The sequence below is a fragment of the Pinus tabuliformis genome, chromosome J (genome assembly GCF_031772625.1).
Source record: "Pinus tabuliformis cultivar Carrire ecotype Pingquan chromosome J, CPIR1, whole genome shotgun sequence".
Lineage (NCBI taxonomy): Eukaryota > Viridiplantae > Streptophyta > Pinopsida > Pinales > Pinaceae > Pinus > Pinus tabuliformis.
The window spans coordinates 173,279,010-173,294,200 of record NC_142295.1 but is presented as its reverse complement, the minus strand read 5'-3'; the positions used below and the strand labels follow the sequence as shown (position 1 = coordinate 173,294,200).

At 40.4% G+C, this 15,191-nt stretch overlaps 1 protein-coding gene across 2 annotated transcripts in view; it reads right to left on the bottom strand.

Moving 5' to 3' along the window:
- Nucleotides 1-15,191, bottom strand: part of DCP2 (decapping 2) — a 214,430-nt gene that overhangs the window by 90,323 nt on the left and 108,916 nt on the right. For both annotated transcript variants that reach the window (XM_089377456.1, XM_089377455.1), the window contains exon 4: nt 521-619. In XM_089377456.1, coding sequence (XP_089233582.1) covers nt 521-619 — 99 coding nt within the window. The remainder of the gene's footprint in view (nt 1-520; nt 620-15,191) is intronic.

Below are 15,191 nucleotides of genomic sequence, written 5' to 3'. Positions count from 1 at the left end.
GGACCCCTTACCTAAGAAAGCACTTCTTTGCTCATGACCTCTGGCACACTTATTAAGTCATGAAGTCCTTCCCATCCATTGTCACTTGCACTAGCACTTATGATTGAAGGGTTGACCTTGGAAATTCCACCTCCCCTTTGGGGTTGGAAGCACCTAATAGGGTTGACTACTTAGCCACCCCTACAAAGGTAGGGAACACTCTTAGGAGACTTGGTCTAGTTAGATATATTGAAATAAAAATGGAGGCGTTTTTATATCAGGAAGCTTACAGCTGCAAGTAGTCCACATTAAAAATACAAAACCTCTAGCAGAGAAGTGACATGCTAAATACGAAACCATATGTTGAAAAATCCACCACCAGGTAGAGACAACATTACCATACTGAAGAAGGGCACAAAAGTACAAGTAGGATATAAAGGTGAACAAAACATCCCATGCCAAGTCAGTAATTATAAAAAGAACAAGCATACCACAATATAACTGGAGGGAAACTTGGAAAACAAGGGCTTGTGAGGCATACTTCTCTGATGGCACACTTGTGGTCTTCTTCATCCTTGGCTTTCTTTCCACGAGGGAAACTCCAACTTGCCCCTGACTTCCAACCTTTCACAAGCAGGCACTGCAAAGCAGACAATGTGTTCCAGATTAGCATGCCAGTATTCATCAAATAATATCTGCTAAATATTCCATAGAAATATGAAATAGACTTGTTCAAAATATAATATATTGTAGATACAGGGCGTTAAAATAAGTAATATAATGCAGGGATTATGCAGTGGTAGAACAACTGGAACTAACAGTAAGGATCTCATTCATCAAAAAATAATGGTTTTGAATCTTGATTTGATTTCTTAGTTTTATTCCCATGCATATGGAGCAAATATAATACAGAACCGGAGCAAAGAGTAGCTGCACACAAATGATCATCTTCAAGATCAAATTTTGGAACAATATTCTAAAACATAATACCATAATAACAACCTATTGGACACAGTTCTGGTCCCTAGAAAAGCACAAGCAATTTCACTAGGTGGTTTCAGGTAAAACTCATTGTCCAAGACAGTAAACAAACTGATATCCAAAACAATAGCAAACAGAATCAAGAAGGCCCTCCCAAGAATCATTTCCTCCAAACAAGGAGGTTTTGTAAAAAGTTAGTTACCAGAACAAGATAACAACGAATACCCTAGGATTGATGTGACCTGTAAAAGACCCTTGATATCATTTCTTAATTATTGCGGTAAACTCAAAATGACAGCCCTCGAAACAGATTTATTAGAGGGGTAAGCCAATGGTTGGACTATCTATTAGCACAGGTATCTTGCTTTAGGTTTTGGGCTAGAGTAAACACTTAGAAGCTAGTAGATCTAGTAGGTATCTCTAGATCTCTAGCCTATTTGTGTCAATCAAACCCCTATGAAGCTAATAATTTATCTTTCAAGTGTGTAGAGATCTTTTTAGGTGATTCAGCCCTTGGGGAAGCCCAAATTCATGGACTCTATGGTGACCAAACCTTATTTGGGCCTTGAGCTTATCTAACGATCTATTGTGCAGGGATTGGGTTTGTACATCAAATTCAAAATATTTCCATCAAATTATTGTTCGAAATCTACTTGGGCTATAAATGAATTATTAACTAATTAGAGCTAATATTTTCTTGTATATTATTGTAAATTACTTTGTAAATTATTCTAACCCTTGTATATTATTTTCCTCATTTGTAAATAATAGTTTTGGGGTTTTATCTTAGAAATTTCTAGATCTTGTGTCTTGGGCTCTATTTATTTATCTTGTAGATGCCAAAGGATCAAATTTTCAAAGACAAACTCAAGTGTGAGGATCGTAGCCCTCACCAAGCCTAGACGATTGGGTTTGAGAGGGTTTTTAGCGTTGGAAGGAGTCGTCAAAGCAAAAGATCAAGGTCTTTCAAGGTTTAAGGCCTGATCTAGGGCCTATAGGCCTAGATCTAGAAAACTTGCCTCTCCAAGCTTCAACGCCTAGCCTAGAAGAGGAGGCCGCTAGCCCTATGAGCCCTTTTTCACTGAAAATTCGTGGTTTGGTGTCATTTGCTAACATTTGAAGGTTGCAGGTGTCTCTTGTGGTTTTCATCATTGTTTTGGGCTTTAAAGATCATCTTTGTACCTATTTGAGCCAGTCGCAAGGATTTGAGGCCTTTTATGGCCTATCCGCAAGGGTTTGAGGGGTAAAAGCCCTAGATGCACCCCCATTTTGGCCTCCAATAGCTAGTCGCAAGGCTAATTAGGCCTCAAAGCCTTAGCCGCAGCCCTTCGAGACTTTAAAATTTGGCTTGCGATTGATTTTAAGGACTAACATTTTGTTTTGCAGGCCTACAGTGATTTTGGCAGGGGTTTGTAGTGGTATTTGTGGGCTAATATTTGTTTTGCAGGCTCATTATCCATTAAGGAAGGGTTTCAAGGGCCAAAAGTTAATTTGCTTCATAACTCTAGCCCTTGGAGGCCTGGCCGCTAGCATAAGGAGGGCTAAAAGACCTAGTCGTGAGACCTAGAGCCTCTTTCCTACTAGGTTGCAAGCCTCATTGGGCTTCCTAAGCCTAGTTGCAACCCTTGGAGGGCTAGATCCATCATATATATTTCTTTTAAGGTTAATCCATTGGTGTTGCAAGTGTTTTTGAAGGGTTACGAGCTGAGTTGCAGGAAACATGGGTCTAGGGTCCGTTTCCGTACGAAAACGAAATGGAAACGAGGAAACCCGTACCGTATGGCCTGAAAACTCGTTTCCGGCCGTACTGGCCCGTTTCTCGAGGAGGAAACGTGACCGGTACAGCTAGAAACAAGTTTTTGAGCCATACAGCAGAGTTTCCTCATGCAAATTGACTTTTTCTTATGTTTTTTTTATTATTTGGTTTTCTATTTTTTTATTGGGTGACTAAAGTGGCTTCTAAATTTAATCATAATGTTTAAATGTAATAAATTATAATGTATCATGTATGCTTTATGATTGCACATAACATTTCTTAAATGTCCTAAATTCTGATATATATATATATATATATATAGATATTCGCGTTTCCCCGTTTCCAAAATTTGGGGAGGTCGCGTTTCGTACCCGTGCCCATTTCGGAAACTCATACCCGTTTCCCCGTTTCGTGCAACTTAGGTTACAAGGCTAAGACATCGAAACTCTATGCCCTAGCCTTGCTAGCTAGGTCTCTACAAGTCTGATCCATTATTTGCATGAGTGTTTGAACTAAGAATTTGTGGTTGCAGTGATCTATGAGGTTTGCGCCTTGTATATCAAGCTAAGCTTTTATGAGTGCAGGCATTGGAGGAGTAATTTCTCTCCTATCTCCAAACTTGGCATAGGCCACTAGGCCTAAGGGTTTGCTTCTATTATCCTCATCCTTTCCTTTTCACTGTCTAAATTTTACATCAGATCTGTGTGAAAATTCCTATACTCAAGGAACCCCTACTACAACAAAACTGGATTTACTTCTCCTACTTGATTTTAATATACATTATCAAGTTATTTTCTGAAAAATATTGAAGCAAATTACTTCTGCAACCCACACCAATTTAATTTGATTACATGAAACAAGAAACTGAGCAAAGAACAAGATATATAGGACCGGAAAAACCCAACGCAGGAAATCGGTGCAGCAGCTCTAAGGGTTTTATATTATTAAGCAGTAGTTCTGAATACAATGCTAGATGCCCTCCTGGCAATCCAGTTACAGAGAAAAATATCATGGCGGAAAAACTGTGTGAGATTACCTAACTTCTCCCGGCAATTTCTAGTTGATCCAGCAATAGAACCAGCAAACCCCCTGCTATCTTTCCGTAGGCCCTGCATCAGCTTTAGAGGCTCTACGTCATCCTTGCATTGTCTCTTTGACCTCTTAGAGCTTCTGCGTCAACCTCTCCCAGTTGTTCTCGCAGCTCCCCAATAGTTCTGGATTTTTGCGTGAAGGCAGTTTCCCTTCTTTGTTGGCCCTTATAGCTCTGCGTCCAGCCTGCATGGGCCTAAACTGACCAAGCGTTAGTCCCTCTAGGTGCTGTGTTGCCTCCACTAGTGGCTCTCCGCCTCTCTGCCCAGTATTCTCGAACTATCCCCACCCCTCTACTGCAAAATGATCACTTAGTTCGAATTTCTCAGCTTCCAAGCCCCAAAAATTTTGAACTCTAGATCAATTCGTTCTCTCGGTGTATTCCTGAATGAACCCCAAGCCTCCTTCTTATACTTTTCTCATTGAGACTTCAACAGCCGAGATTAAGCCTCTAATCAAAGGCTAAGATTAAAAACTTGACTTGATCTGCTTTCTAGAACATTCTCACCCATATTTTGACTAATACCCATTAATACTTTAATTTTCCGAAGTTTAGACTTAGGAACCCCATTAAAAATATTAATTATTTTAATAAAATACAATCCGGGTGGAATTTCACCAAACAGTTTCTGGGTTCTTTAGAACTCATGTGCCTTAGCCTCTCCACCAATTTTCATGGCTAGAGCACATTCGATGCTACCAAAAACTAACACTCCCTCTTAGCGAGGAATGTGCTCTAGCAACAATGTCCAACTGCATGTTGCTCTGTCTCTGAAGCATCTCCTTTCCACACTGTTGCTGCCATCAACACTATGCTACTGCTGCTACTGTACAACTGCCACTACCACTACTGCATTTGTACTACAGCTCCCTCTCAAATGTTGCATCTGCTATGCAGCTAGCACTGCCACTACTACCACTTCAACCGTACTGCAACTCAGTTGCTAAGAGAAGCAACTGTAAAACACCCAAAATTATTGAACTAACTGTGTTTAGCATAATACCATGTGAACGTTGGCATCTCACTGCTACTAGTCTCTGACCCTTTGAATCTTCTGCGTCATTGCTGACTTCTACACTGTGCCATCTGCACTACTGCCAACCTTGCTCAACGTTGATCAGTCTCTGATCTCAGGCTACTGCATCTGTCTCTCCAACCAACCCACTGCATCATCTGACACTAAGTCCATCTCGCTACTGTTGAATCTCGGGCTCCTGTAGCAAGGAATTGATCCAAGAGGTGGGTTCCTCAAGGATCCTGCCCACATGTAGTCCTCTTGACTACAGTTCTATATCACCCCATTTCCCTCCTGGAGATGCGTGGGCACTCATGGCAAACTCATCTTCATCAATTTTTGCTAGAGTAGCCTTAGGATCATGTTTCTCATCCTTATCCTTTTGCTTCAAAGGACACTGGGATGCAAAGTGGCCCATCTCGCCACATCTGAAACATTTCACCTTCGAAATGTCCTTCCGCTTTTGCTTTTGTCGTCCCTTTGATGCTAGAGATGCGTTCTCCTCCTCCTCCTTGGTCTTTTGCCACTCCCATTGCTGCCATTGAGGTCGACCTTAACCAGACCCCTCCTTAATTTTTCCTGTTGAAGGGTTGCCCACATCTCCTCCCATGAAGGTAGTCTTTCCCTGCCCAGTATACTTTGGACGGAGACTTTCCATTCATTCGAGACTCCATTCAGGACCATCCTTACCATCACGGTAGACTGAGGGGTAGACCCCACTGTAGCAAGTTGGTCTCTGGTGCCCTGAAGACGTTGAAGATAGGAGTTAACCCCTTCTCCCTTCTACATCAATGTTCACTGCAACTTTTGTTCTAAGTACATCTTCCGTTGTTCGGAAGAACCTTCATACAGTGAAGACAAAGCTTCCCACATTTCTTGGGTTGTATCTTTGCCCTGCAAGTGTGAGACCACATTATCTCGAACTCCATCGAGTATGTACCTCTTTGCCTTTGCCTACTCGGCCTTGTACTTCTTCCTCTGATCATTGTCTGCAGGGACAGCCACAACACTCTAGACGTAAGCTTCGAGATCGTACTCCTCCAGAACATCTAAGATTTTATTCTTCATATGACATAGTTGGAAGCTCCTTCCAACCTGTCTTGATCTCTGAGCCCATGTGAAGCCATCTCACCCAAACTGTTGAATTGACTCCTCTAGTCACTGCGCAGCACTGGTCTGTTGCCCGGCAAGTGAAAAAATTTGAACTTTTGGCTAGAAATGTCCTCTGAGGAGAAAATTCCCCTTCTATGTGTCTTCGCTCTTTTCCGATGGACTTTTGCCCCGGCAGAAACTACGCCCTTCAAGCACTGCGTTGAGGTTGTGCGTCACTCCCTCTGCCTCTACAAGCTCACGAACAAAAAATCGTACGTTTTTGTCGACTCTCTCAGAGAGAGATTTCCTCAGAATCTCTGCTTTCCCGACAAGGACTGAACAATCCCTTCAAGGGGATTCGAATTGCTGCCAAATGCAACTATTGGCCTCTCTGTCCAATGTTGGATCTGCTCTTCCTGTTTCAAAATCAATGCTTCGATAACTGGTGAAAATTCCTATACTCAAGGAACCCCTACTGCAGCAAAAATAAATTTACTTCTACTTGATTTTAATATACATTATCAAGTTATTTTCTAAAAAATACTTAAGTAAATTACTTCTGCAGCCTACACCAATTTAATTTGATTACATGAAACAAGAAATTGAGCAAAGAACAAGATACCTAGGACATTGTTATTTTTGGACAAAATAGGCCACAGAAAAACCCAATGCGGGAAAACCAGTGCGGCAGCTCTAGGATTTTATATTATTAAGCAGTAGTTCTGAATACAATGTTGGATGCCCTCCCGGCAATCCAATTACAGAGAAAAATATAATGGTGGAAAAACTGAGTGAGATTACCTCACTTCACCCAACAGTTTCCGGCTGATCCGACAGCAGAACTGGCAAACCCCCGACTATCTCTGCGATGGCCCTGCGTAGGCCCTGCATCAGCCTTGGAGGCTCTACATCAACCCTGCGCTGTTTCATCTGCCTCTTGGAGCTTCTACGTCAACCTCTCCCGGTTGTTCTAGCAGCTCCCCGACAAATCTGAATTTCTCTGTAAAGGCAGCTTCCCTTCTGCTTTGGCCCTTCTGGCTCTGCGTCAAGCCTGCGTGGGCCCAAACTGGCCCAGCATCAGTCCCTCTAAGTGTTGCGCTACCTCCACTGGTGGCTCTCTGCCTCTCTGCCCAGTATTCTTGAACTATCCCTGCCCCTCTGCTGCAGAATGATCACTTAGTTCGAATTTCTCAACTTCCAAGCCCCAGAAATTTCGAACTCTAGATCAATTTGTTCTCTCGGTGTATTCCTGAATGAACCCCAAGCCTCCTTCTTATACTTTTCTTGTTGAGACTTCAACGGTCGAGATTAAGTCTCGAATCAACAGCTAAGATTAAAAACTTCACTTGATCCACCTTCTAGAACATTCTCACCTATATTTTGATTAATACCCATTAATACTTTAATTTTCCTAAGTTTAGACTTAGGAACCCCATTAAAAATATTAATTATTTTAATAAAATACAATCCGGGTGGAATTTCACCAAACGGTTTCTGGGTCCTTTAGAACTCATGTGCCTTAGCCTCTCCACCAATTTTTATGGCTAGAGCACATCTGATGCTACCAAAAACTAACAATCTGTAGTGTTAACAGCAGTGGCATAAGTAGTTGCATGTAATCATTAAGACAAGGTCCTAAAACTAATCTAACAACCTTAAGATCCTAAAGTAATTCACTAATACACTTAAGGGCAAATTTGTCAAAGTTTTGTCTCATTTGCAATTGAAACATTGGACTGATATCATTATTAAAGAGGTCTGATCAGATTTGAAATAAGTGCCTGAGATTCAATTCTAATAAGCCTTAAAATCATTTCTTAACTGCTTAAGGTCTTGGCATTGCGGGATTGATATTGCATAAGTGTGTGGGCTGATCTATAACATTGATATAGTGTAAAAGGAGCTCTTGAATATCTTGAATTACATTGGTGTCTTGATAATAGCCTTCCATTGCATCTCTTACATCTCTTTTTATCATTGCAAAACATTGCATTGACATTTGATTTGTATCTTTCATATTGCATTTTCCATAGCATATCTTAGCTTCTCATCTTTGGCATTCTAACTCTTGCATTTGCATCTTTGCATTGCCATCCCATTGCATTAGCCTTGTATAAAAAATCATTGTTAGCAGTTTCTTATTGTGCTTGTTAATATTGTGTTTGAGATCATCTAATGTGCTTCATGGACTTATGATCTAAGTGATAAGTGCTATAAGATTTGCTTCTTGTGCCTAATTGTTAAATCACATTACCATGAGAAGAATTGAATGAGATCTTGTTGACACATTGCTAAGCTCTTGAAGAAATTGGAATTACTAATTGTGTTTCATTGGTATTATTTATCTTGCTTCATTGAGATAATCTTTTACTTATTCTCTAAGTGCTTCATTTACTTGTTCTTGCCATGTTGAGTTAAATATCATTGTGAGCATTTCAATTTCAAGTTATTTAATCTTATTGAAGCACTTAACACATTTATATAATCTCATTGGAGCAATCACTCACATCTTGCATCTTCATTCTAAGTTAGAAGTGCATCTCTAAAATTCACCTCCAAGCATAAGCTTGGTTGTAAGAAGATAGGACCACCTACTTCAAACAATTTGAGGACTCTAGACCCTCATTCGCAGTTAACATAGGTGATCTTGCAGTTCTCTTGCGGGCAATCCCTTGTAGGAATGGAGACACCTAGGTGTTTAGAACCCTATAGGAGGTATTGTTAATGAGGCCATAGCCTCCTTCCTTTGTGCTTCTCTCTACAACTTGCATTCGAGACTAGTTCCAAAAGAATTGAGAAGAAGGATTGACTTATATAGGGCATCTAACTAAACTTTATTAAGAGCTTGCAGATCACATAGATTTAGGTCTTGTATTTCATCTAGGATAGAATTTGCATCTCGCAGCAATTGTTCATCCAGTAACTTGGATTTCTAATTCATATTGAACAAGTAATTAATCTCCTGAGGCACTGGTCTCTAACTTATAATCTTAAGGAATCTAATCAAATCGTGCTTAATAATCATACTTGCCTCTTAATTTCAACCAAGTTGCTAGGCCATTCAGTTGTGTCTCCTTGACTTGTTGGTTCCCAACAAGTTGTTCATCATCTCATCTATAGGGACTACCCCCCTTAGCCTGCATTTAGGAGACAACTTAAATGAAGAGGGCAAGGATCAAAGTGACAGCCCCCGCCCTGAGCTTTGTCACAATCTTGTGTACAATTTGAGCAACACGAGGGTGCATGCTAAAATACGGTTCAAAAGAGATGGGACTAATGAGTTTATAGTCACACATGGGGATGTCGAAGAAATGGTTTCTAACAAAGGTAGGTGATGAGATGGTGATGCAAAGATGGGCTACGTATTTCAAGAATGGACACCTATATCAAAAATATTCTATCGAACTCAAGAATCATAAACTTCTTATATTTGCATTCAGTGCATTTATTTGTTGTCCACCTTTGCTACAGGTACTTTGAGGGTATTCGCTATCAAATCTCCAACAATGTTCAGATTGTGTACTATGGATGATTTTGTTAGCTTGTTATGAAGGGACCCCATGAAGGAAGGGCAACAATGTACATGTGAGGGATTGTAGCTGAGTGGTGGTGGACAAGGGGCAGTGGTCGTTTGCACAAGTGGAGGATATGAAAATTTCAAGTCTAAAATCCTATTGTAGCAACTAGTATTATTTCTTCTAACTGTTAATTAAATTAGCCGTTTATTGCTACGGAAACAATGAAATAAACACACTGTTATCTCCACAAAAATATTACGGAAAATACTAGCACTAGAAACTGAGAAATATTCTAGCACACGCACAAAAATTGACAATTATTTTTCAACAAAAGTCCACGAAAAAAACCAATGTTGTAAAATCGATGTAGCAATTGAGAGTTTTAATTACTAAGCAACAGTGAAATAATCCAAATACAATCTCGATGTCGAAAACTGGCAATCCTACAAAGAAAATACTGGCAAAAAATATCTGAGGTAAATTACCCTCTCTCCGAGAAATCTCAGCACTTGATTGCCCCTGGAAAAGCTAGCCATCCAACTTGGACTACGCGGGCACTACATCACTCTGGAGTTGCCCATCACACGTGCTGCCTAAATCGACTACCAATCTAGTCGTCCTGCCTGTTGTTGCCATGGAAAATGCTTCTTTGGCCCTTTGGAAACTCTTCCTGACCTCTTGAATTAAAACGTCTTCCCCTCCAACAAAATCAAACTGCACACTTGAGGGTCTGCACTGCCTCTGCGCAGCCTCCTGGAGGAAATCTCAGCGTCTCTGCAAAGTACTCATCGAATCTGGAAAATCTTCCTCCTGCTTCACTGTCCCTGCCACTCTCTATTGTTGCTTCCCTTCTGAAGCTCGAACTCTTCCGGCAATTGTTACTACTATCCGGAAAATCGAACTCTCCAATGAAATCGATCTCAAGTGTGTGTTCTCCATCTACCCATCGACTTCTTCTTATAATCTTATGTTGGACCTCCAACGACGAAGATTAAAACTTAATTAAGGGCTAAATATTATTTCCCAATCGATCCATGTGAATTTCTAGATAATTCACACTTTTCTCAATTAGTTCTGATTAATTAAACCCTTTTCCTAAGTTTAGACTCAAGAAATATTTAAAAGTAGGCTAATCATCTAATTGAGACACTTCTAGGTTATGGAGAACTCTTGTGTTTTAGCCTCTCCACAAAGTTTCGAGACTAGAACACCTCTAATGTTACAAAAACTAACACTCCCTCTTAGCGAGGAAGGTGTTCTTGTGTTGCACCACTGCCACAACACCCTGTTTTTGTATCATCCTTTGTCACATTGTTGATGTTTGGTCATTGTGATTCACTTCCATTGCCCACCAACCACTACGCAACTCTGATGTTGTATTTGTGTTGTTGTTGACACTATTGTACTACTGCCAACTCTGCATCTGCATTGCAACGCCCTCTCATTTGTTGTTGTTGCACCTGCAAGAACTGCAACTGAGAAGCATCATAAATACTGAATCAAATGTGTCTCTATGCTGCATTTGTCTCCTGAGCATCTGACTGCTACTAGCCTCTGCACTGTTTACTAGGGAATTTACGTTGTTGATGACTCTGCTACTGAGCCTCCTGCTCTACTGTCAACACTGCATTGCGCTCCTCAGCACCTAACTGCTACTAGTCTATAACTATCATCCATGAATCTAACTACATCACTGACACTAATCCATCCTGCAATTGAATATTGTGGACCTTGGTAGCAAGGTAATTATCCATGAGGACACCTCAATGGACCTTGCCCATCCCTGTGCAACTCTGGGACTATAGCACCATATCGCCCCACCCCTCTCCTGGAGGTATAGTTGCAAACATAACGAAATCTTCCTCCAGCCTGGAGGACATCTTATCTATCTTTGTGGGCGTTGTCGCTTGGTCATACTTCTCATGCTTGTCCTTCTTTCTGAGAGGACATTGCATACTATAGTGGCCAAGCTCACCACACCTGAAGCACTTGACCTTAGATAGGTCCTTTTTCCTTTTTCTTTTCCCCCGTCCCTGATTGGGGCCCTTCGATGCTAGGGCCACATTCTCCTCTTCCTTCTCACCCTTCACGCCCTTGTTGCTACTCTCGCTAATGGTGCTCTTCAATAGAGCTCGCCTCAACTCCTCCTGCTGCAAGTTTGACCACATCTTGTCCCATCTAGGCAATGTGTCTTTGCATAAGATATTTTGGACAAACACCTACCACTCCTCTAAGACATTGTTCAATGCCAAACATACAAGCTTTGTTGGTAGAGGTGCCTCCCCAATGGCTACAAGCTGATCACATACCTCTTGAATCCTGGTGAGGAAGGAATCTATGCCTTCACCCTTCATCATCCTAATGCTTCTTAGCTTCTCCTACAGGAACATCTTCCGCTGCTCAGAAGTGTTCTAATATAGCTGGACGAGAGCATCCAACATTTCCTTGGTCGTCCCTTTGTCTGCCACATGTGAGACTATATGGTCCTGGATTCCATCCAGGATCAACGCTTCGCCTATGCCATCTCCTTCCCATATTCCTTCCACTGATCTGCATCCTGGGGTAGTGCTACCACATTATCCACATAGGCTTTCAGGCCATGTTCATCCAACAGGAAGGACATCCTAGCCTTCCAGATGACAAAGTTGGAGGCTCCCTCCAACCTATCCTGATCTCTAAGCCCAGTTGTGGCCATTTCTGAATCTAGTCAAAAATCTCCCTCTTCCTCTACTTGGTTGTTGAATCTGCTATTCAGACTCCCTGCTAGAGTGACAAAAACTACTCACAACTTCTGCCAATCTGCAAGTGGAAAATTAGATCTCTAAAATTCGAAACCCCCCTAAGAGAAATTTCCCTCTATGTGCTTTTCTCTTCCACCCAGCACTGATTTTGATACTGCAAAACCCTTTTGTGCCAAAACAAGGAATCTGCCCAATGAAAATACTGCATTGTTTCTCCCTCTGCCTGTTGGAATCACCAAATCTGGCAAGCCGAATTTTTCTGCCAACCTGCACTGAAAAATCGATCTACCCAACAATTCGAATTGCCTAGCTTAGGCTTTGCGCAGCCCCACAAAAATTGGTCCTGCTACTCCCTCTAAACAGCACATTTCGGCCTCCGCTTTTGAGTTTACCCGTCTAATCAAAATCGATTTGATACCATGTGAAAATTTCAAGTCTGAAATCCTATTGCAGCAACTAGTATTATTTCTTCTAAATGTTAATTAAATTAACAGTTTATTGCTACGGCAACAACGAAATAAACACACTGCAATCTTCACAAAAATACTGCAGAAAAATAATAGCACTGGAAACTGAGAAATATTCTAGTAGACACAAAAATTGACACAATTATTTTTGGACAAAAGTCCCCAAAAAAACCCAATGTGGGAAAACTGGTGGAGCAGCTAAGGGTTTTAATTATTAAGCAGCAGTGAAAAAATCTAAGTACAATCTAGATGCTGAAAACCAGCAATCCTGCAAAGAAAAGAATGGCAAAAATTATCTGAGGGAAATTACCCTCTCCAAGCAATCCTGGCACCTAACTGCCCCTAAAAAAGCTAGTCGTCCAACTTGATCTGTGCAGGCTTTGCGTCACTTTGGAGGTTCTTGTCACATGTGATGTGTAAATCCACTGGCAATCTAGCTGTCCTGCCTACTGCTGACTAGGAAAATGCTTCTCCGACCCTCTGGAAACTCTTCCCAACCTCTGGAACTAAAAACATCTTCCCCTCCAGCAAAATCGAGCTGCTCAATTGAGGGTTTGTGCTACCTTTGCACAGCCTCCTGGAGAAAATCTCGGCCTCTATGCAAAATGCTCACCGGGTCTGGAAATTCTTCCTTCGACTTAACTGTCCCTGCCTCTCTCTGTCTCTACTTCCCTTTTGAAGCTCGAACTCTTCCAGCAACCACTGCTACTCTCTGGAAAATCGAACTCTCCAAGGAAATTAATCTCAACTGTATGTTCTCCATCTACCCATCGACTTTTTCTTATAATATTTTGCTGGACCTCCAACAGCGAAGATTAAAACTTAATCAATGGCTAAAGAATATTTCCCAACCGATCTGTGTGAGTTTCTAGATAATTCACACCTTTCTCAAGTAATTCTGTAGTTAACCCCTTTTCCTAAGTTTAGACTTAGGAAATATTTAAAAATAGGCTAATAATCTAATTGAGACACTTCTATGTGGAGTTTCCATAAACGATTTATGGGTTATGGAGAACTCTTGTATTTTAGCCTATCCACAAAATTTCGAGACTAGAACACTCTGATGCTACAAAAACTAACAGAGGAGGTTGTACTGAATCACTATGGCAGGTTACCAGCATGAATGGGTTGCATCCTAAGGAACAATTTGAAAAGGAGGGCACCAACAAATTGATGGTCACACAAGGGGATGTGGAAGAGATGGTGGTTTCTACAAGAGGCAAGTTGTGAGGTGATGAGGCAAAGATGGGTTATGTATTTCAAGATTGTACCCCTACTCCATAGTATATTGCCTCATAGAATGCAAATAGCGATGGATAAGTGTGCATTGTGGTTAGATCACCCAATGCCAAGTCCATGGTGTTGGGGCTAGTATTTTAAGCAAAACAACCAAGGATTGGCCACTTCTCCTATCAAAAGTTAATGTGGATTTGGTGGAAGAAAGATTTGTGGTAGATTGAAGCTTGAAGTCAAAATCATGTGACAATCGAAGCTAACATTAGCATGCATATGGTTGTACTTGTTGAAATTGAACAATCACCTAGTGATGTCTCTCAATCTCATGAGGACCTAGGGCACCCCCACCGCCAACCCTCTCATCACATGGATTCTATTGGTTCTTTGTCATTTGGGTCCTAGAGTTCAAGCTTTGTAATTGCATGACTTACCACTAGAATAGCCTCTCTTAACCCACAAAACGTGCCTAGGGTAGTGGAGGAGTGGTTCTTTGACGCATAAAAACTATAGCTGAAGCTAGAAAACTGATAGCTTGAAAACTTAATATGTTAAAATACACAGGTATTTGTAATAATAATTTATTATATATATAAAATGTATAAGTTGATGAATGTTTACAATGAGGACCCGCATTTCTATACCCAAGCAGGTGTCCTTTCGTGAATGGGCATGTCTTTTAGACACGCCTTTTCACTTAATTTAATGACTATTTAACCTAAATAATATTTAATTATTTAATATTTATATTTATTTTATTTAATTAATTGTTATGATTTATATTCATAACATAGCCCCTTCCTTGAGAAGCTTTGTCCTCAAAGCTATATTGCTGGCAATTGTCTTTGTGGTTGTCGTCTCAGCATATGGAAGGCGGAAAATTGACTCAGCGTCTATAATTCGCTAATAACTCTATTTTGAGTGGTTTTTTTTTTCAACTCTAATTAATTTTTTTCTTTTTTAACTTCTAATAAAAATAAAAAATTGTAATAATAATTTAATTAAAATATATTAATTAATTAAATTATAATTATAATATGTATGTTATATAATTATGTGATATATAAATAATTATATATATATAAATATTTTTATATAATTATGTTATATATAAATAACTATAACGTATATATATAACTATACCCAAAAACTCCAACGCAATGTTTTGATTGTTGACATGCCCACTGAGCGAGATGTCTGTTGATCGAGGAGTTATGCCTCTTGGCAGCGGAGCACAGATAAGCGAATTTTTTTTTAGCCGACAAACAAAATGCGGATGAACGAGGAAAGTTGAAGTAGCGTCAGGCGGCGTTTTTAAT